The sequence below is a fragment of the Leuciscus leuciscus genome, assembly GCF_965113295.1.
Source record: "Leuciscus leuciscus genome assembly, chromosome: 22".
Taxonomy (NCBI): Eukaryota; Metazoa; Chordata; class Actinopteri; order Cypriniformes; family Leuciscidae; genus Leuciscus; species Leuciscus leuciscus.
In genome coordinates, this window is record NC_138746.1 from 26,052,943 (window position 1) to 26,074,031 (window position 21,089).

The 21,089-nt window shown below is 36.3% G+C and overlaps 1 protein-coding gene across 2 annotated transcripts in view; it reads right to left on the reverse strand.

Moving 5' to 3' along the window:
- The window catches only part of prkceb (protein kinase C, epsilon b), a 100,613-nt gene extending 82,127 nt beyond the window's left edge, over window positions 1–18,486 (reverse strand). Inside the window, exon 1 of one of the 2 annotated variants that reach the window (XM_082154468.1) lies at window positions 16,530–18,486. In XM_082154468.1, coding sequence (XP_082010594.1) covers window positions 16,530–16,877 — 348 coding nt within the window. In that variant the 5' untranslated portion in view covers window positions 16,878–18,486. The remainder of the gene's footprint in view (window positions 1–16,529) is intronic. The other variant, XM_082154467.1, reaches the window with a different exon arrangement.
- Between the last annotated feature and the right edge of the window lie 2,603 nt (window positions 18,487–21,089).

The window sequence follows — 21,089 nt, forward strand, 5'->3', positions numbered from 1 at the left end:
AATCAGCCGTTTGAACGAATCGGATGAATGAGTGACTCAATGGTTGCATCCGAAATCGCATAGTTTCCTCCTATATAATAGGTGAAAACTAGCCTGACGTCGTCATACTCAGATTCTAGTCAGAATATGAGTCTGATACTGCTCCACTGGGCTGTGATTAAGGGGCGTGTTTCAACCGAATCAGGAAAGAAAATGCCTCTGCACTCAATTGGATAGACCTACAACCAATCAGAGCAACGGAGTAAGTGACATATGTTCTTCATTCATCTTTCCGATTTCGCGGTTCTCTGTTCCTCTTTTAAAATGAATGCGCTGTCGATATCTTCTTAATAGATGGTGGAATCTACACATCTCAATTCTCCAGCGGCAGTCATCTTTGTTGTAAACGAATTCAACCCGAGTGCTCTTTGGTGACGTGGATAATTACGTTACTGTTGATCATCTGTCCATCATCGTATAAAGCCCGCCCTGACAATTTGATTGGTCCGAACAGCTCTGGTTGGAGCATAGTTGCTCCACAACGGATCTGGGGTGCGTTTCCCGAAAGCATCGTTAGCCAACTATGGTCGCAAGTTCCGTCGTTATCAGCAGTTCAACGATTTGGTGTTTCTCAAAACCATCATTCCAACGAACGTTCGCAAACAGCATTGCAAACTTGTGTGGTTGGAACGACAGCTCTCGGGCTGTCGTTAGAAGCATAGTTTCTAGTTTACATGAGATGTAGACTGAATAAATCCTTATCTTTAGCAAAATAAGCAAGCTGACATTCAGTACAACCCGTGTTATTTATTTAGAATACATACAAATGTAATTTACGTCTTTTAGTTTGTCAAGAGATTTAAAGCACCGTTTTTGAAGACTGCGCATGTGCGAACGTGCTCTGCTATGTAAGAACGAGCCAAATATTGAGTCTGGTAATAAAGTATGACAAAATCTAGCATTAATTCGATCTCAAACAGATTAATTAAAATAAGTTATTAGTCCACCACGTGCGAGACGTCATAAACCAACGTGGTTGAACGATACTTTGCAATACTTTGTTTTGGGAAACAGTCGTGACTAGCTAGTTGATTTCTCCAACGATGCATCATACTATGTTAGTTAAGCAGCGAGCTATATAGTTGTACGGGAAACGCACCCCAAGTCCAGACCGAACTTCCCAAACTCAAATGTTGTGGGCGGGGCTAAATTCGGCTGGCATCCAGGCGAGGTGAAAACAGTATGTGACAAAATTAGTCAGAATTCACAGTACTCATTAAAGTGTAGGCAAAAGTACCCGTACAACCTATACTTCTGGCGAGATTGGCATACGGTGGGCACTTTACTATCCCATGAGGCCACAGGAGAGGTTTTGTCAATGGCAGTGACGTTGATAGGTTACGTGATAATGACAGCATGGCGAATGTACAGTAGTATTTCCAGATTACATTCATACTACACACACATTCATACTATATAGTACCTACTCAAGATATGATTTCGGACACAGCCAATGACTCACTCATTAAGAGTGACTTGCTGCCACCTACTGGCAGTTTTAGTTTCATATTTAAGTTATCTTAATTTTTCAAAACGTATTTCATATTTCAATATTCAATGTTTAAAACATAAATCTCAAATGCAACTGTATCTGTAGGTTAAATAGAGTATGTCATGGATCAAAAGATCTAAAGAGGCAGCTTCTGCCACCTCTGCATTGCTAAGAGATTTTTTCGTTACGGATTTAATTTGATTGGTAACAGTCTTTTAATTCTAATTGAATTTATTGAATAAAAGTAGCAATCTGACATAAAAGATGACGCATACATTTAATCAGGTTAAAAAAATTGGCCTTATAAAGGTAAAAATGCCCATAAACTATAAAAAATATATTTAAACTTCACTGCTGTGAACTAACCGCACAGAATATGAAGAATATCAAAAGCTTTGGACGTCAGCTTCAGTCCTAAACCTGAAGGTACCAATAACACACTCAGCAAAATATTGTCTTAATTATTATTATCTACAAAATCCCCGAAAATATTGAGATATCATTTTCCTCAGTATCGCACACCCTTACTGTTGTGTAGACGTGACGTGAGGAAAGAACATGGAGAATAATGAAAGATGAAAATAGAGAAAGCAAGTGCAGGTGAAAGAGGACAGCTGTCCAGGCAGAACACAGGAGCATGTTGTGTTTTATCTCCCTGATGACAGTGTGTTTAGCCGCTTGCGGAGTGTGTGTTCATATGAGGGGTGACGCACACCAGATCCCTCAAGCTAATTGAGACTCCACTGAAACACAAACATACACATAAACCTGGACAGAGAGAAATAATATCCCTGCGATAACTAAATATTTTCATTTTCAAGTCTCTAAATACAAAACGTATTTATGCAGCAGCTAAATGTCCACAGTGTTTGTTTCAGGGCCTTTAGCATCGATCATAAGAACGGCTGAAATATTTGGGTTTCAATTGGGTAATAAACAGGTTTAATGCTGCCAAGTTATGATTGATTGTAGTTAAGAGATGAACGCACATGAAAGCCGTGTTTACCGTGTTTACTGGTGAAAGTATTTTCTTTGAGTCCTGAGACTCTTAACTTTCCGAGTTGGACTGCACAGGGAATAAATGAAAACCTGTACTACTGATAACATTTCTGATAACTGTGTGAGGCAGCTCAATTATAAAATACCAAGAAAAACCATTGATTGCACACCTAATGCACATCATTTTTCTCTTCATTTTGTTCCATTAGAGTAAGTGAATATGTAATTTCCCAAAAGATTCATTTTGTTCCGACCAAAATTGCTTGAAAGCACATTAAAAAAGTGAGATCTTCTGAATAGGATGTGAAGTGCTGTGTTATTAGGGTTGCTTCATGTACCACTTTCGAAAAATCCCCATATTTGTTAACGGGCATTTGGAATTTTCTATTTCCACTGCGCCGTGCTCAAATCTGTGCACTATAGCTAACAGATGGACACTGAAATTTGTGCAGGTGCCCATAAAGATTGTTAATTTGCAGTTGGGCTAGTCCTGCCCACATGATAAACCTCCTTATGAGCCATCTGACTGTATGCATGCCATCTACAAACATTGGGGAAGAAAAAATACAAGAAATAATATATAAAGACATAATAATAATTTAATAAACAGCACAAAATGTCAGTTCATTACACTACGATATAGTGCTGCTGATGACATATTTTTGTAGGGAAAAACCTGTAAGAGAATTATCACTTCCGGTTCCATCGTCCTGAAGTCAATAGGTTTTTTGAAAGGATTTTTGGTTAAATGCCTACAATAAGGTCTGTGTTGAACAAAAGCTCGAGATATTTTCACATTTTATTCTATGACACAAAATGCATTAATGATACCCCACTTGAGATTTTATAAGCTTTTACTTTTTGTTTTGTTTGTTAACAGTTGGTAAATGGGACAAAAGAGGTTGTCGGGGACATCTGACATCATCAGACCGAACAGGTAAACTCATCTACCAGTCCACTTTTACAGCTACATTGTGTTTATAATCATGCCCATGGAAACTGTTATTACTCGAACGTGTCAGATGGCTGATTTCAAATCACAAATTTCTGGAAATTCTTGCACCAGTCATGCAACTACTCCTGAGGTAGAATACTAATGGATTTCTCCAGGTATAATGGAAACAGTACAAACTTGTAGTCCCGCCCAAAACTCACAACCGGGTGAGCCAGAAGTTGGAAAAACACACTGATAATTGACAAGAAAATGCAACCACAAACTACCGTAAACAAGACCAAACAGAATTAAATGAACTAAGGGCTTAAATACATGGGGAGAGATAATCAACTGAATTAGAAAAAATAATCAGGCAAACTAATAAAATTGTCTAATTTCGCCATTTTTAATAAAAAATAGGCTTATAATTTATGTGATTCATGTAATGTAATAATTAGTAACTGTCAATGTGAGGGGACAATAAACATTAACGAAGCCGATTTCATCAGATAATGTACATTTGTGATTTTTATTGTCAAAATTAAAATTATAAGTATTGCTTTAAAAATAAGCCAGTTTTGTTTTAAGACTAGATGATATCATTTGCCTCATGACATTATTTTCAAGACAATTAAACATTTTTAATCCATCATTATCATAAAAAAAAATTAACATAGTATTGAACATACTAAAAACATTTACATAAAAATGTTTACAAGTGTAAAAATGTATGTGAATTAAAAAATTTAAAATTTAAAATAAAAAAAATGTAATGTGAATTAAATGAAACTAGTATTACGGTAGTAATACAGTATTACAGTAATATAGTATTAAGAATAAATGCTCAAATGTCATGAAAATAATGTCACAATGATAAAAAAAAAAAAAATTATTTTTTATTTATGCATAATATAATTAATTTTTGGGGGGTTAAATGTGGCCTGAATGTTTTTGTGAGATTCAAACAAGAATATAATTTACCCATTCACGAGTTATTTTCTACACAAGAATGTTTATTGCCGCATCAGGTTTATGTGCCAGTGTGTGCCTGTGTTAACATGTTTACAAGCTTTGGTATGTGTATTAGCAGATATTTCAAGTGGTGACAGCCTTATTTCAAATCAGAGACCTCCACTTAAAAGCATTCCGTCTCTCGATCTCCCTTGTGACTCTTCAACACTGTTCAAATAGCACAATTTGAATGCTGAAAGAGCGTCAGGCATCAATGCCCATTCTTACACTGCATCCCTTCAAGACACTATTACATTAACATTAATTTACTTAAAGAGCAAACGAAGACAGACATCACATGAGTGTAAACTCGAGTCATGCTTTTGACCTACCACCTCTTGTCCATCTGTTTCAATTAGACCCTGCCCTTAGAACCAATATGAGTGTAAACACACACACACACACACAAAAGGACTTTTCTTGAGCATTCCCTTTTTTCTTCTTTTTAGTCCATAGGGACTTTTCTAAGTTATTTTGTTATTTAAGGAATGTGAACATGAGAAAACGTGTTCCTCCCTCTTATCACATCGCAGGGTTGCAGCTGGTCTGTCTGTCTCAGAGTCAACAATCAAGCAACTAATTGTAGATGTAGAGAAGAGGTTTGTGTCACATGGCAGGTAATAATCACATCATGTCAAACTCAAGCCACTGAAATATCACAATAGCCACTAAAAAGCAAATCAGTACATTTAAATGACTCAAGTACTTCATCAGTATTGGATAGCTATTTTTTCAAAAGCATTTCTGATGTTGTTGCTGAACCCTCATCAAGTTATTAGCTGTCACAATGATAAAAAAAAAAAAAAACATTGTGGGTAAGTTTCATAAAAAAGCTACATTTTGAACAAAAAGCTGAGATTTTTTATTTATTTTTCAAAAATGTGCATAAGCAAAGCTTTTATTATTTGTTTCTGCTCCTTTTTTGTCTGTGTTTTGCTCCGGAGATTCTCTACTTTTTTTTTATAAGATGCGAAATACAGTAGCATATAACAGTAAAAACACAGAAAGCCGGAAAATTCCGCCGATGGCAAGGAAGTGTTGTCTTATAAATTACGGAAAATTCCGTCAATGGCAAGGAACGAGTTATATAACGCTTATAACGTTTATTAATTCTGTTACATATAAAAAAGAAATAAAAAAACACTGTTGTGAGAATGCTTCTGACACAACAGCTGTACATTTTATGTCTTTCTCTGTTTTGAATGCCATAATCAATCTCTTAATTTTTTTTTCCTCTTTTGGAAAGCCACAAAAATGCTGTCGTGATTTTTTTCTTTTGCTATTGGAGCAAATGAGAATGCCAAAAAATCATATTTGCTGTAGTTTCCCATTAACCACTATAAAAGTTTACCAAACTATGACGACTTCCCCTTCTGAGAATCCCTGAAATATAAAAAGATAATGAAAATATCAACAGGCAACCAATGTGATACTGATATACAGCGCAAATCATTTTGCTGACAACAACAAGAGATGGCATTTCTAGTTCAAAAGAGTACAACTGAAAAATGTTATCGGTCATAACTTCTGGATAGAAATAGTGCAGACAAGCATGAGACTTTCTAGTGTGCATGAGTTGAGCACCTGTGTTCACGCATGGCTATAGGTTGAAAAACTATGCGGCTATTCGACTGTAATATACTTAGCATTTATGTCAAAACTGAGGTATACAGTACTTTGACCTTAGCGGTTAGCAAGTTAGCAAAACATCTGAAATCATATATAGCAGCTTTAATGAAAAAAAAAAAAATCTACAGCAATGTTTCTCACCTAAACTGTACCTGTAAACTGTAAAACCTTTAGCCATAATGTAACACTATCTAGTGTAAATGATAAATCACGTTTGAGATTTGTGCTGGCTACTGTATACAGGCCACCAGGGCACCATACAGACTTTATCAAAGAATTTGCTGATTTTCTATCAGAGTTAGTACTGGCTGCAGATAAAGTCCTATTTGTTGGTGATTTTCATATATTCTCCATTTTTTCTTTCTGTGGGAATCAAAATCAATAAGTTAGCATGTGTGTCTTGATATCACTGAAGGCATCACCCCACCACCTCCTCTCTGTCCCTCTATCTCTCTGGGAAGTAAATATGGGAGAGGGAAAACAGGAAGCCCAGGCTACCGTGCGACTCAAACGCACCGCTGGTATTTTTAGCTTCGGCCCGGCAGTACCCCGACCCCTGTTTCCTCCAGGGCCACCAGGAGGATACTACTGTCCGCTCCTCTGTCGGGCCCCGTGGGGAAACAAGGCCGAGCTAAGAAAGGGTCCTGTCAATCCAGACAGCTTTTATATGGGTCCTGTCTGTCAATCAGTGCAGTGGCATTTTAAGGATATAAATACTAGTCCACTGCCGTGGGATATACACATGACACCAGCATGATACAATGGCCCAGATACAATACCAGGACCAGACTTAATCAAAACTGATCTATATATATAAGCGATTTTACAACAGCTTCAAATGTGGCTCATATAATCACACACACACATATATATATATATATATATATATATATATATATATATATATATATATATATACTTGGCTGTGTTTAAATGGACCCTAATAATAGGTTTGTAAATGGAATAGTAGCACAGTCGGAATAAAAATTGAATTGCATTAATCGTACTGAATTGGCCAAATCTAATTAAAATTTCATTCGAATTGTAAAGAGGTGTTTTAAACCTTTTCTAATCCATTTGATCGGACATGTAAACACTAGATCTGATTGAAAACTGAAACTCTAAAGTTCTGTGCATGTGCAATGATGAAGAAATGGTGTAATGATGTATGACGTAACAAGCTGTTGTTGATGAATATAGTGTCATAAATGACTGTTGTGTCCTTCTAAAATTCTCCTTCCATTCATCGTCTGTGAAGTGGTGCAGGATAACATTGCCCCACTAGTCCTTGCTTCGAAGCCTGGTTTTGGGTGCGTTTTTACTGCTTGTTAAATAAAAGCAGCACTGCACAATGTTTAATGTGCTCGCCGTCTCCCATAAATAGATACATATTAAGTCTGCTTTTTAAAACAAAGAAAAGAAGCAATGGTAGGAGAATGCTTAGCAAGTACCAACAGCGGGAAACTCTGCATGTCAAAAGATCAACTCTGATTTCAAGCTTGTGACATTGTGAACTGAAATTGCATCAGTTAGCTACAACACAAGAACAGTTTAAAATCATCTCACATCCAGCTATGTGCGTTCAGGTCATTCCTTCTTATATTTAGTCTATTTATCAAGAGTCACTATTGCATGTTATAAAAAGCGGTCTCACATTGTTAGCTCTTTCCTGCAGCGAGAGCATCCTAAAACAGACACTAAGGGCAAAGAAAGAGGGCATGGATGTCGTCGCAGAGGGTGTGTTGTGTCTGGCAGTGAGAAGAGCTTTGAGAAGCAGCCATGACACTATTGTTTTCTGCAGATCTACGTCAGAAGCATGAAGGTAAGAGGAATATAGCTGCACACAACACCCAACATTGATGAATGACAATGCCCACATATGTCATCAGTAATGTAATGTCCCTTAACCACACAACAAACAAACCAGTGTGTCTGTGGAAAATACAGATTCCCTGCTGATTCATGACAGCGCTAACACTAAAGCGCAATTTCATAACACATGATTCAATAAAACCGTTCACCAAACCAAAATTTGAGGCTATCTATTTATTTTAAGAGTTTCATATCAAGTTAAGTAGAGGAACCAGGAGCTGAGAGAGACCATCCTGTGTGGTTAACCTTCCAGGAAACCCAATCCTTCAGTGAGTGACACTATCTGTGGTGATATTGCTTACACCTGCTCCGGTGTCACTCCAAGAGTTTACATACAGTTCACACACTATTCACAATGTAGATTAAGGGTATGTTTACACAACATCGATATGCTTAAAACAGAGAAGTTTTTCCTTTGAGTTTTCCCACGTACAGATGACATCATTGTCAAAACGATCCTCATTCCCACGGATCCATCATGTTGACTGAACATGTTATATGTATGTGCATGACGTCATCGTCTTCAGATATTCAAATTTTTTTTTAAAACTCTGAAACCGTGTTCAAAAGTTTGTGTTTTTAGTTAAAAATGGTGTGGTGTAAACAGACCCTAAGCAGTATCATATTTAATGAACGAACAAGCAAACAAATTAATGAATAAAACGAGCATGATTGGACAAATTTAAAAAAAATTAACAAACTAAATGAACTAATGAATGATCAAACTACTGAATGAACAAATAAATGAACAAACGAATTTGAGCGAAGGAAAAAAAAGCAGAAAAGTAAAACAAATAGTTGTGGACAACAAAGGAGTTTCTGATTGGTGAACTGATTTAGCAGTACAACCAATCAAATGTCAGGGAAAGAAAGAAAGAAAGAAAGAAAGAAAGAAAGAAAGAAAGAAAGAAAGAAAGAAAGAAAGAAAGAAAGAAAGAAAGAAAGAAAGAAAGAAAGAAAGAAAGAAAGAAAGAAAGAAAGAAAGAAAGAAAGAAAGAAAGAAAGAAAGAAAGAAAAATAATGACAGTTAACAGGGGAGTTAATGGTTAAGAGGGAAAAGCTGGAAATCATAATGAGTCCATGATAATGAAAGATCATGGTTAGACAATGGGAGAGAAGGTCAAAGAAGGTAATCTTTTTGATAGATGGCTTGCACTTCAACTTATTTTGAGCCATTGCCTCGTAATTACTGACATTACAACAAGTAAATGTTCAATTGAGCAGAAACATGCTTCTCTGTTTCAAGGTAGCAATTTTGCTAATCAACAATTAACCATCATCTGTTAACGATTGGATAAAACGTCTGATGTTGACCATTAAAGGTGAAGTGTGCCAATGCTAAACTAGGTTGATTCACAAAAACTGCTAGCATTATGGCACTATCAAAACATACAGAATACAAGCGAGTACAGTACAGAAATTACACACTTCACCTTTAGCACTTCACTGTGCAAAGATCTTACCTCCATACTTCACACTGGAAATTATATTGAGCTGAATGAATATGGGTTAAGTGTTGGTACTTTACTTTCTGACCACAAACAAGCTGAAAGCGGTTGTTATTCCACTTTTAAGTGCTTAAATCTGATCTTTACACACAGGCTCTTTAACTGAGTGACAACGGCAATTTGCTCTAAAAAAAAAATCTGAAATTTGCCAAATTAGTGATGCGCGCTTTCCAAATACTGCTTTGTGAAGCTTCAAAACCTTTGTGAACCAGTGATTCAGAGCGTGCATAAGACTACCAAAGTCATGTGATTTCAGAAAATGAGGCTTCGTTATGATGTACGTTTCAAACATTTTGAAATGTCAATGGATCGCCATTGCACTATTAGAAATACAATTATTTAATGGCATCTACAGTATGGTTCGATGAAGAACCTTTAACATCAATGGAACTTTTCCATTATTATTTTGCATTATAGTGGTTGGTTAAAAGCTTATTTACATCACAGGTTCTCAACCAGGGGGCCGGGGCCCACTAGGGGGCCTCATAAAAATTCCAAGGGGGCCTCAAGATGACTTAAAATGATTTAAAATAATTCAAAACAGGCATGAAAATTAAATTAAATAAATGTATTTGGTTATTTTTAATGAATATACATCTCTCTAGTTATGCCAAGCTCTAAAATATTTTATAGGGTAGAATTTTTTTGTAAATAGTAGTCTCTTATTGGCATGATTAACCAAGCTCTCTATAAAACAAACAGAACAAACCCTACAATTTATTAAAATAACTAGGGCTGTCCCCTAAAATGTTAGTTTATTAGAAGAGGTTTAGTCGACCAAATTTTAATTAGTCCATTAGTCGCAGAAAAAAACCACGGCTGGTCCATGTGGTAATTATGTTGGGCAGGAAATGCAAATGTTCGCCTTTCATTCATCGACCTCAAACATGGCTTATCATTTGAAACATGTACGTGGTAGCATAACGTTAGCCACGGCAGCTCGTTAGCGTTAACCTAGATAAATGTGCGCTATTATAAGGTGCAAAGTGTTCATGCAATCCGTATGGACCAGGCCCGACGGTTCGAAACGCACGTGATTTGCAGATTAATTGCAAAGAATAACCATTTTAAAATAAACATATGTTTTAGGTCCTGTCAGTTTAAACATTCAAGTGATTTTAAACCATGCATTCAAACGCAAGAATACGGGAAAGAGAACTCAATTTGGACCTCGCATGTGCACACAGAGCAGCACATACAGCACGCCAACACCGAATTCCGGTCTCTTTTACGCCTATTTTTTCTTGGCAAGATGCGAGTCTCAGCGAGTATCCTCGCAAACACAGTCAATTATGTCTTAAGTTAATGTAAACAACTAAAACAGATGCATATCAGTATATTGGATCCATGCATTCGATAAAGTTAAAGTGACAGCAGCCAAATAAACCTGCTGCTTTCTGTGTCATTAATGTTAATCATACAACAAAATACAAAGAGAAAATCATTTTTGTAGCTTTAACAAAGATTAATTATATTTAGCTTGTACTGTACAGTGAAGACTATAGTGTTATTTTACATTTAATGATACAATTTCTGTACCTGAATATTGCAAGACTTTCATTTGTATCTTTGGTCTATTGTATTTATCTATGCTTGTCATTTATTTATTATTTTCTAGTATGCAGATGCACTCCCCTACAAAATCAACAATCATTCTAGAATGATTCATTCTTTCCAAACAGAGCTATTCAAGTCATCTGGTGAAACTGGTTTTATATCGCAATATAGATCGCAGAAAAACGAAATAACGCAAAATCTGTTTTTATTGGGCTACCCTAGTTCAGCTGTATTTATTTATTATTCTAATTTGTTTATTTGGTCTTATTTTCTTACTTGTCTGTAATAAAGTTTGAAATGCATACTAGTTAGTCTGGTTGTTTATGCTGTGGGATTGTTAAAACAATAGGCAAAAGTTTCTTGCGTGTTCTGATGATTTTTGTTTATGGTTTTCAGCTGCAACAGAATTTTTTGCAGAAAGACACAGAATAAATATGTTTGATATCTAAATGTTTGACTCATTTTTTTTATCTACCTTATTGGAATCGAAACTGGGAATCAATAAGATTCGGAATCGATAAGCAGAATCAGAATCAGAATCTCTAAAACTCAAACGATACCGAAGCCTAGTTCACAACCCTACTGAGGGCAGATAAAAGACAGTGCAGACAGACATGGGTGTGTGTGGATTCAGCCCAACCTCTAACTTATTCTGAAGTTTACACAGCCGGCAGACCTCGGCCTTCACACCTCCAACTGGCCCAACCACGCAGCTCTCGGTTAAAGCAAATGGAGATGAAAAGCTCCAGCAATGAGCTGCCTAGGATGAACAACATAACACTGACATGCCCTTTAGAACAAAATAAGCCTGCAGCGTGCAAGTGTGGGCACGACCGGGGAGGAGCTGCCTTTGAAATAGGTGAGAGTGTGTTTGTGTGCAAGTGCATGTGTAGGGTTCGTGGGAAAATAGGTGACTGAGTAATTCTTATAGTCTGACCAAACCTCTACAACCTTTCTCACACTTTCTTACAAATTACTTCCAAATTACACAAGCGCTTCCTGTCAGCCAAACCAAAGTCTGCCTCTGCACACATCTGTCCCACAGACTGATGCTCTTTTTCTCTTTCTTTTTACACTATCATGCACTTGCCTGTCTTGACAGATACTCACTATGACACACACACAGACACGCTCTGCCAGGAATCCTGCTTGCCTGAGGACGAAAGGCTTGGGCAGGGTAGGGTATGGTATGGTTGCTCCTAAAATGGTCTTATTTAAAATAGAACATTTACACCAGGGACTTAGTAGCTACTAGATTGATGGTAAATAAATTTCTAGTTAATTTGGTTGCATCATTTGCTCTCAAAGCAAAATCCTCCCTCAAGTAATGTGTAATCATTTAATATGACATTTACCTTTATTGATCCAAGCAGCCTTAAAAAGCTGAGCATTTCAGTATTATATTAGTACATTAATACATCAAGTGACTTACAAAGGAGGAACATCACAAACAATTTGTTTTAAGAAAGTAAAGATCAATATTCATAGTAAACAATCCCAAATTTAAAGTTTAATAAGAGTCATAGTAATGGCCTAAATAATCCTGAAATATAATAGGGAATCACCGATATGAAAATTTTGGCCGATACCGATAATTATTTATAATTGAAAGCTGATAACCAAAATATTGGCCGATAAATCTAAATCCAAATTTTTATATAATTTTTGAGAGCCTGATAACAAAAATAAAAGTCTCACCTTTAAAAGCCATGCCCCAAACACGTTCCCCTAATTTTATGTAGCCTATATGACAGACTTAACTGTTGCACTTAACTGTATTTTCTGTTTTTTGAACTGATTCTAATCATATTTCAAGCAATTCAAAACCATCATGGCGAACAGTGTGCATCTGAAGTGTCTCAGCTATTATTTATCAGCTTTAATATATCGTCCAAATTTTCTTATCAGGCCGATAACAATAACATTAAAAATGAACATATATCGGCCGATACCGATATGGTGGCCGATATATTGTGCATCCCCAAAATTTAATAAACAATATATTTGAATGTTGTATGGAAAATAAATAAATTTGACATGTAGCCTATTTGTTTAAAAAAATTAAATACATTTAAGTAAAAAAAAAAAAAAAAATAATATTATCAGAATTCAAACACACAGGAACTGCATCATTTAGATCGTTGTTCGTTTTTTTGTTTTTTTTTCAATGTAAATTAGCACAAACGTCAACATCCTCATATATGTCTAAGGGACTGAAGTCTCACAAAACATGATCTCAATGATGTAAGTCAGTAGATCAGACTTTTTTTTTTTTCAACCTGCATGCATACTGTATACATGTGGTTAAATGTCAAATGCATTCAATGGTACAAAGCTCTGATGTTAATGCTGTAAGTTGTAAAGGACCCAACTAGGGTAAGTTGTAACTTAAACTGGTGCATCCAGCCCCTGGTTACTCGTTTGCACTGTCATTACCAACTGAAAGCGGAATTAACTTAAGTCCTCAACTTTTCATGTGTCAACAAACTTAGATATATATACACAGTATAGATTAATGGGTAAATCAATGGTTTCCTCAAAAACGAACAAAATATACTTGTGTGAGAACAGATTTTGCTGAAGCATAGGATGCTGCATGTGTAGACAGTAGACAGCAACACAGCTCAACAAAGCTTTAAAAAGAATTAGAGATCTGCCAGCATTGAAATTGAACAAATCTGTTTATATCTCTCTATGCATCCGTAATCTGTATAAACAAGCATCTATATTCATGTTTATATTTCAACTCAGATTTCATGCAACATCTCAGTATAAAATGTGAACCCATGTGCTTGTGTAAATAGATCAGATCAGGATGCCCAGATTCTCCACACAGACTTATAAGGCTCTCTGTCTTAAATAATAGGGGCCACGCTGCCGCAATCCAATCTGAGAAGGCAACATAAAGGCAGGCGATTGTATTGGCATAACGGAGCTTATGATGGCACATAAATAATTCACATCTCCGTCTGTGTTAAACTACAAAGAGCAGAGCAGTTTCTAGGGCTATAAGTCATGTCACATACTGTACCTGCCATATTAAAGACACCAAGATTGATGCTGTACATGATACTTATATTCAACAGTACTGGAGTTTTAAATGATATACAATGCTATTCTATTACTAGATTGGGTTACACTTTATTTTTAAATGTCTTTGTTAGTTTAATTAAAAATGTAACAGTTAGGGTTAGTGGTCCCACTTTATATTAGGTGTCTTTAACTATGTACTAACATTAAAATTAATCATTAACCCACCCTTACACCCATTCCAGTCCCTAACCTTACACGTATCCCACCTCAATAGCAGCAAAAGTGTTTTGCAATACAACATCAACACAATAACTACATTGTGCTTATTTTTTATGCAAGTACATAGTAGGTAAGGAGGACACCTAATATAAAAAGTGTGACCGGGTTAGGGTTTAGGGTTTGGTTTGGGGTTAGTTGCATGTAAATATGCATATGCAACATAACGTATTTTTACTTCAGAAAGTACATGTAACGTGTAACAAAGACACTTAAAATAAAGTGTTACCCTATAGTACTTGTGCACTGATATTCTATAACTCTGGTAAATTTCATTGTTTCGACTGATCTCGAGACATTTCAGGGCAGCCAGGATATACGATATGCTCATCGTGTTTGCCAATGACAATCAAATACCGATTACAAGGTTTAGGACTGAATTGAAAATAAATAATAGTGTAAAATGTCATAAATAGGTGTAAATGTTATAATAGCTGCTGTATATTTCAGTTATAATGGTGCTACTGTCCTGGTTTGATTCTACAGTATATGGCAACTAGAGGCTGTTTTATGATGGTTAATGGTTAGTGATGGTTAGTGTTTCTATGAAAGTATCACTAAAATTTTGCTCCGGCTCATATATTTTTAGCTTAAATGTAAGGGAAATAATCTTAAATATAGTCATCTCAGATAAATTGTATTAAATTGTTTCATTATTTTTAATAATAACATTTTATTTAAAGACATTTTTATCACATAATTTAGAAATGTTAAGTTACCTGATAAAACATTTTACACTTTAGGCCTATGTGTGGGAACATTTACATGTTACAAAATATCAGGTTTACAAATACTGCCCCAGGCCCAACAGTTTGAAAGATGCAAGTTGCCGGACCGTTTGGCATCAGATTATGTCTTCATTAATGATGGCTGCATGGCTCTTTTCAGCAGCAGAAATATTTATGACAGGCAGCCAACCTCTTTTATTCACCGTCTCTATGCAACCGGGGTTATCTGAGCATTTATCTGAGGCCTTTGCTGCAGAAATTATGCAGGTGGCATCAGAGAAAGAGGAAAGTAATACACACACCTGCTGCCTGCGCATGACACGAATGATGTGAAGAGAACGTTCAAGGGAAGATATGTGTGTTCTCATTTTGATGGGGGGTTTTATTTTGAACACTGAGGTTGTTTACCCGAGGCAATACAATATCGCACTATGACACAATAATAAACTGACGTCTACCCGAAAATGATGTTGAGAAGCCTATTGCAGCATGTCTCGCATTCGGTGCCACTAGAACAGAACAGTTAAAGGGATAGTTCACCCAAAAATGACAATGTTGTCATCATTTACTCACCCTCAAGTTGTTCCAAACAAAAACAAAAAATTCTCCTGCTGAACACAAAAGAAGATATTTTGAAGAATGTAATCAAACAGTTGATGGTAGCCATTGAGTTCCATAGTAATTTTTTATTCTTAGGAAGTCAATGGCTATACCACCAACTGTCTGGTTACCAACATTATTCATAATATCTTCTTTTGTGTTCAACAGCAGACAGAAACTCACACAGGTTTGTTCGGAACATGAGGGTGAGTAAATGGTGAAAGTTTTAATTTGTGGGTGAACTATCCCTTTAACACAGTCATAACACTGAGATTTTTGGGATGTTCTTATGGTATAACGAAATCATTGGTTTAAAAAACTGACAGAACTTCTCATGTTTTTTTTTTCTATCCTCCCATACTGATCGCTGTTGGAAAGCTAGAGCAGATTACCTCATCAGGTTAACAACAATGATGTTTTCTAGCATCTGTTTGAAGACAGGTGATACGCCCTCTGGTCAACCTGTAACCTAACTTTTGTAGCTACTGAAACGTTTACTACAAACACTAAAATGAGATAGCCTACATATATACGTGTATAAAAAAGACAATATGAACTCTTAGGACTTCACCCTACGACATTTTACTTTTAACTGAAACCCCCAATATTTTTAACCCCCAACTGTTGACTGTGTTTTGGTACATGCAAGCAAGGTAGGTCAATGAAAATCATTTTGGACTAGTAACAATCCAACTACCAGTTTTTTACCTATTTGCTGGTTTTTAGAATATGGTGGCAGTTAATAACCAGGTTGGCCAATTCTTTAAACGTGTTCCAAATCACAGCGAGCATTAAATGGATTATAAGTCGCACCCTGAAAGAAAAAAAAAAAAAAAAAAAAAAAACATTACCCAGTCCTCGAAGTGTTTACTGCCGTTATGCAGCAATTCCTCGAACTGAATGGTGCAGTTTGCTACAAAGTCGTCGTAGCCAATCGGCGCGTCATGAAACACCGACAGCTCGATCTTCCGGCCGTCGTGCACCTCCGTTACAAACTCGTCGTGCCAGACGGGACTGTTGGTCTTCTGCTTGGTAGAGGTCTGACCCACGCGAAAATCATCAACGTTTAGTGCGATGTACGTGTCCAGCAGAAAGGTTTGCGTCTTGGGGCCGACGGCGTGTCTCAGAGACCAGGCTGTGGGCTTCAGGTCCAAAGCCTCGCTGATCTTAATCTTCAGCAGACCGTTAAAGACCACCATGGCCACTTTCGAGAGCTTTAGTACGAATATTCCACTTCAGCGCCTGGTTAATTATTCAACCAGTGTATGTCACGGTCCACCGGTTTGATTTCTGGATTGTTTCTCCTTTTGAAACAACGGTAAAATGCCCTTCGTCGTCCTCGTGGATCTGCATGCAAAGTGTAGAAGGTCCAGACAGAACGGGAATCAATTGCTATGACCTACGGATAACCTGCATGTGATCTTGAAGCTGTCCAAACACCCCTGTAGGCAGTCAATGCAAGTTGGAGCGAAAAAGGAGAGCTGTGTATCAGCACCGATACGACCAGCATTCCACACCTCAAAATATGCCAGAAATATATGCTGGATCTCCTCGGGGTGAGCCTGTTCCCTCGTCTGGCTGGAGCGCTGCTGGATGCGTCTCCTCCGCGCATTGGGAGGAAAGTTATCCCCGCAAAGCGTCGTTCGATTCCCCCCAGACTGGAGAAACGTGGACGAGTGTTTTCAAGGGCTCCGTACTCGCTTGCTTCTCCCAGGATTCTTGTTTGACCGTCGGTACTCAGTTTCCTGCAGACCTGCCTCTTTTTCTCCTGACTGTGTGTGTCTGAAGGCTGGTCCAGGAAATGCGCAAAACACGTCAGTTAGTGCGCGGAGAGGGTTGAGTGTGTGCGGCACTGAAGCGGCCCTTCTGGACCCGCTCTCTGGTCAAGCATCATCCACAGAGCTGTAAAGATGAAGTGTGTGTGTGTGAATACCAAGTGTGAATAATGCACCCCGCTCAAGTCTTGCAATGATCACCAATTTTATCATTAATGATTATTTGAACAGAATGGTCTGCCCCAATAGTGATAGCCATTTCTAGAATGATTCATTATTGGTCTTTATCCTCATCTTGCACATGGATGTTTACAATGCATACTGTGACAATTCCAGTGCTGCACTGCACTGGTAATCAACCCGTCTTTTTTCCACCCCTTCCACCAATTTTACTGATGAACAAGATCGAGTTGAACATCTAAAGTCCAGTAAAAATGACAGGAGATGTTGTAGCAACAATTGTTAAATGGATGCAAACAAACATGTTGTTGAATAAAACATGTTTACAGTGTAGTTGCAAGAGAAAAAACTTCAACTAGATGAAGACATGTTTTTGTATAATATGTACATAACATTAAAAATACTTAGTCTGAAGACAGACTTTTGACAACTGAGGACAACTTTGAAGTTGAAAATGTGATATTTTGAGGTCCAGTTTATCGTCATTATAAGCAAAGCGCCATCTCGTGGGTGGAATTTCCATTACAGCAGCAGGCTTAGATGATGCTGTATGATCAAATATATGGGTAAAGTATTATGAAAGAATTATAAGTAATGTGTTCTGACCACTGTTGCATCTTTCATTTGAATGTCAGAGTTGTTATCAATGGCGCATATTAAAGCACATAATAGCCTATATTTTTATTGTGTTTTACAAAAGCTGTCCTGTTTGTTCTTTCTGTTGTCTTGAGCTGCCCAATAGTGCAGAACATTTTATTTAGGAATCCGTGATCCTGGTGATTGAAAAATTGAGGTGACTGAGGTGCTCTGTCTGTTTATCATTTAAACAACTTTTACTTTTATCATAACGTTTAAGATTAGTGGGATAGTTCGGCCAAAAATGAAAATTCTGTCATCAATCACTCACCCTCAGGTTGTTCCAAACCTGTATGAATTTCTTTTGTTCTTTTTTTTTTTTTTTTTGTTCTTTTTTTTTTTTTTGCTGCTGCTGCTGAACACAAAATAAGATATTTTGAAGAATATGGGTAACCGACCAGTTGATGGGTCCCATTGGGGGGGAAAGTATGGAAAAAAATACTATGGAAGTCAATGGGACCCATCAAATGTTTGGTTTCTAACATTCTTCAAAATATCTTTCTTTTTGTGTTCAGCAGAAGAAAGAAACTCATACAGGTTTAGAACAACTTGAGGGTGTAAATGATGACAGAATTCTCATTTTTGGGTGAACTATCCCTTTAAATCAGATTAAGCGAGTCTTGAAGTCCAGTAGGTGGCAGTGTCCTTATACAAGACCGTAAAGGTCCCTGCATCATATTGTTTTGCCTTTCAAACTGTATGCATCTTTTGAGTAGATTGTTTGATTTATTCGTTAATATAAGTGAACAATATATGGGCATTTATACTTATCTCAATCTCAAATCTTCAAAATCATATACAGGCCTAATGTAAAAAGATAAAGAAAATAGTATATCTTTATGTAGGCTAGTGACAAGACAATTAGATCAAATCTATAAAATGACCACTTAAAAACTCCATTATTGCAGCATGCTTTATTACAAATACTTTTATTCATCAACTTTGTCTAATAGCTTTGTGTTTGCATCCCTTTATTTTTGCTCATGATTGCACCACACTCGTGTATATTTGCTCAGTACACACACCATTCTAGATTTACAGTGACCGAAAAGGCCAATGTCCTCAGTTTTTGCAGAAAAGCTGTCTCAAATATCAGTTATTGATTTGAATATCACTTTATGAACAAAAGCACCTGAGGCATATCTTAACACTAATTGAACAAGAAATGTATCAATTAATTTCTATAAATTGTGGTTGAGAAGATTCTCCCCTTCCATTATGTAAAGCGTTTTGAGTAGGCAGAAAAGCGCTTTAAAAATGTAACAAATAAGTCTTAGAATCAATTAAGAGCAAAATTCTGCTGGATAATACTATTAAGATAATAACATTACAAGTTTTACATAACAAATTATCGCAAAGTCTTTTTTTTTTCTTTTTTTTTAAATACTTAAAATTTGGTAAAGAATGGTCTAAACTTTCGAAAACTCCATTTAATGCAATTCATTTGGAACTGTGTCCTTTTTGTCTCAGACACAAAAATTAGATGAGTGATGTCTGCTGGAGGATGAATGGTGATGTTTGTTTGGACATCAGGACTTTTCCCTGAGGCTGATTCTCATCCTGCAGTGACATTAGTCAAAGATGTTCTAGCTCACACTGTATGGCCTCACACGAGTCTAGCATGTGGTGTGAGTCCAAATGATGACATCACCAGTAGGAAGAAATGAATGCCCCTTTGAGACATTGATAGTGCAGGGTTTATGAGTGTGTATAGGCTCTGTGTTGCAAGAATAGAAGCGGCCATTTAGGGCTCTTTGAGGGTCTTAAAGCTTACTTCATTCCACCCCCGAAATGCCAGCGTCGATGTTCATATACTTAGTGCATCAGAAATCACTGTCGGCAACTGCCAGTAGACATCAGACCTCGGTGGACAATGCTTCTTTGTTTGGACATAAATAGACGCATGAGAGGCAGTTCTGAACAAACTTAAACCCCATGACAAGAATCATATGTAACATGGCACATTCAATTTTGTGCATCAGTTTGGATTTGTATATGTAAAAAAAAAAAAAAAAAAAAAAATCATAACATGCCCCATATGTGAATCAAAACACATGTATCTTGTCTAATAAAGCATATAAGCCTACATTTATGGCAGAGCATTTTTGGTCCGGTGGACTTTTAGTGTCCCTTAAAACATGTTTTTGCAATCTGACTAGTATAGTGAACAATGTCAAACAGTGGAGATCATTTTTACATTTCCCTAAAATTTCATGTCCACCACACTTTCCTTTCCACCGTATCTCAAATGAATTGTATAATGTTAAACAGCATGTGGTGTAAATTACATTTTAAATATGTTTGTAATAAAATAGCAATTATCGTTTTAACCTCATTATCGTGTTTATTTTATACACTTAGCATTTTATGTTTCCTAAATAACTAAAAGAAAAAGGTTTTTTTTCTTGCACTTTTTGACAAAATTAAGTTCACAAAATTACAGCTTCATTGAAAATGATGCACAATAAAAAATATTCTGACTCTATTATAACATTATACAATATTCTAAACAGGTAATCAAAAACACTCTTATATATATATATATATATATATATATATATATATATAGATAGATAGATAGATAGATAGATAGATAGATAGATAGATAGATAGATAGATAGATAGATAGATAGCGATATTTGTTTCAGTGCTTCAGCAAATCATTTTTATTTTATATAACTAAACTATTTGTATATTTTATTATTATTATTAGCTTATATATATATATATATATATATATATATATATATATATATATATATATATATATATATATATAGGCCTATATCACATTTATAATTCATTAGGCTACATTCATTA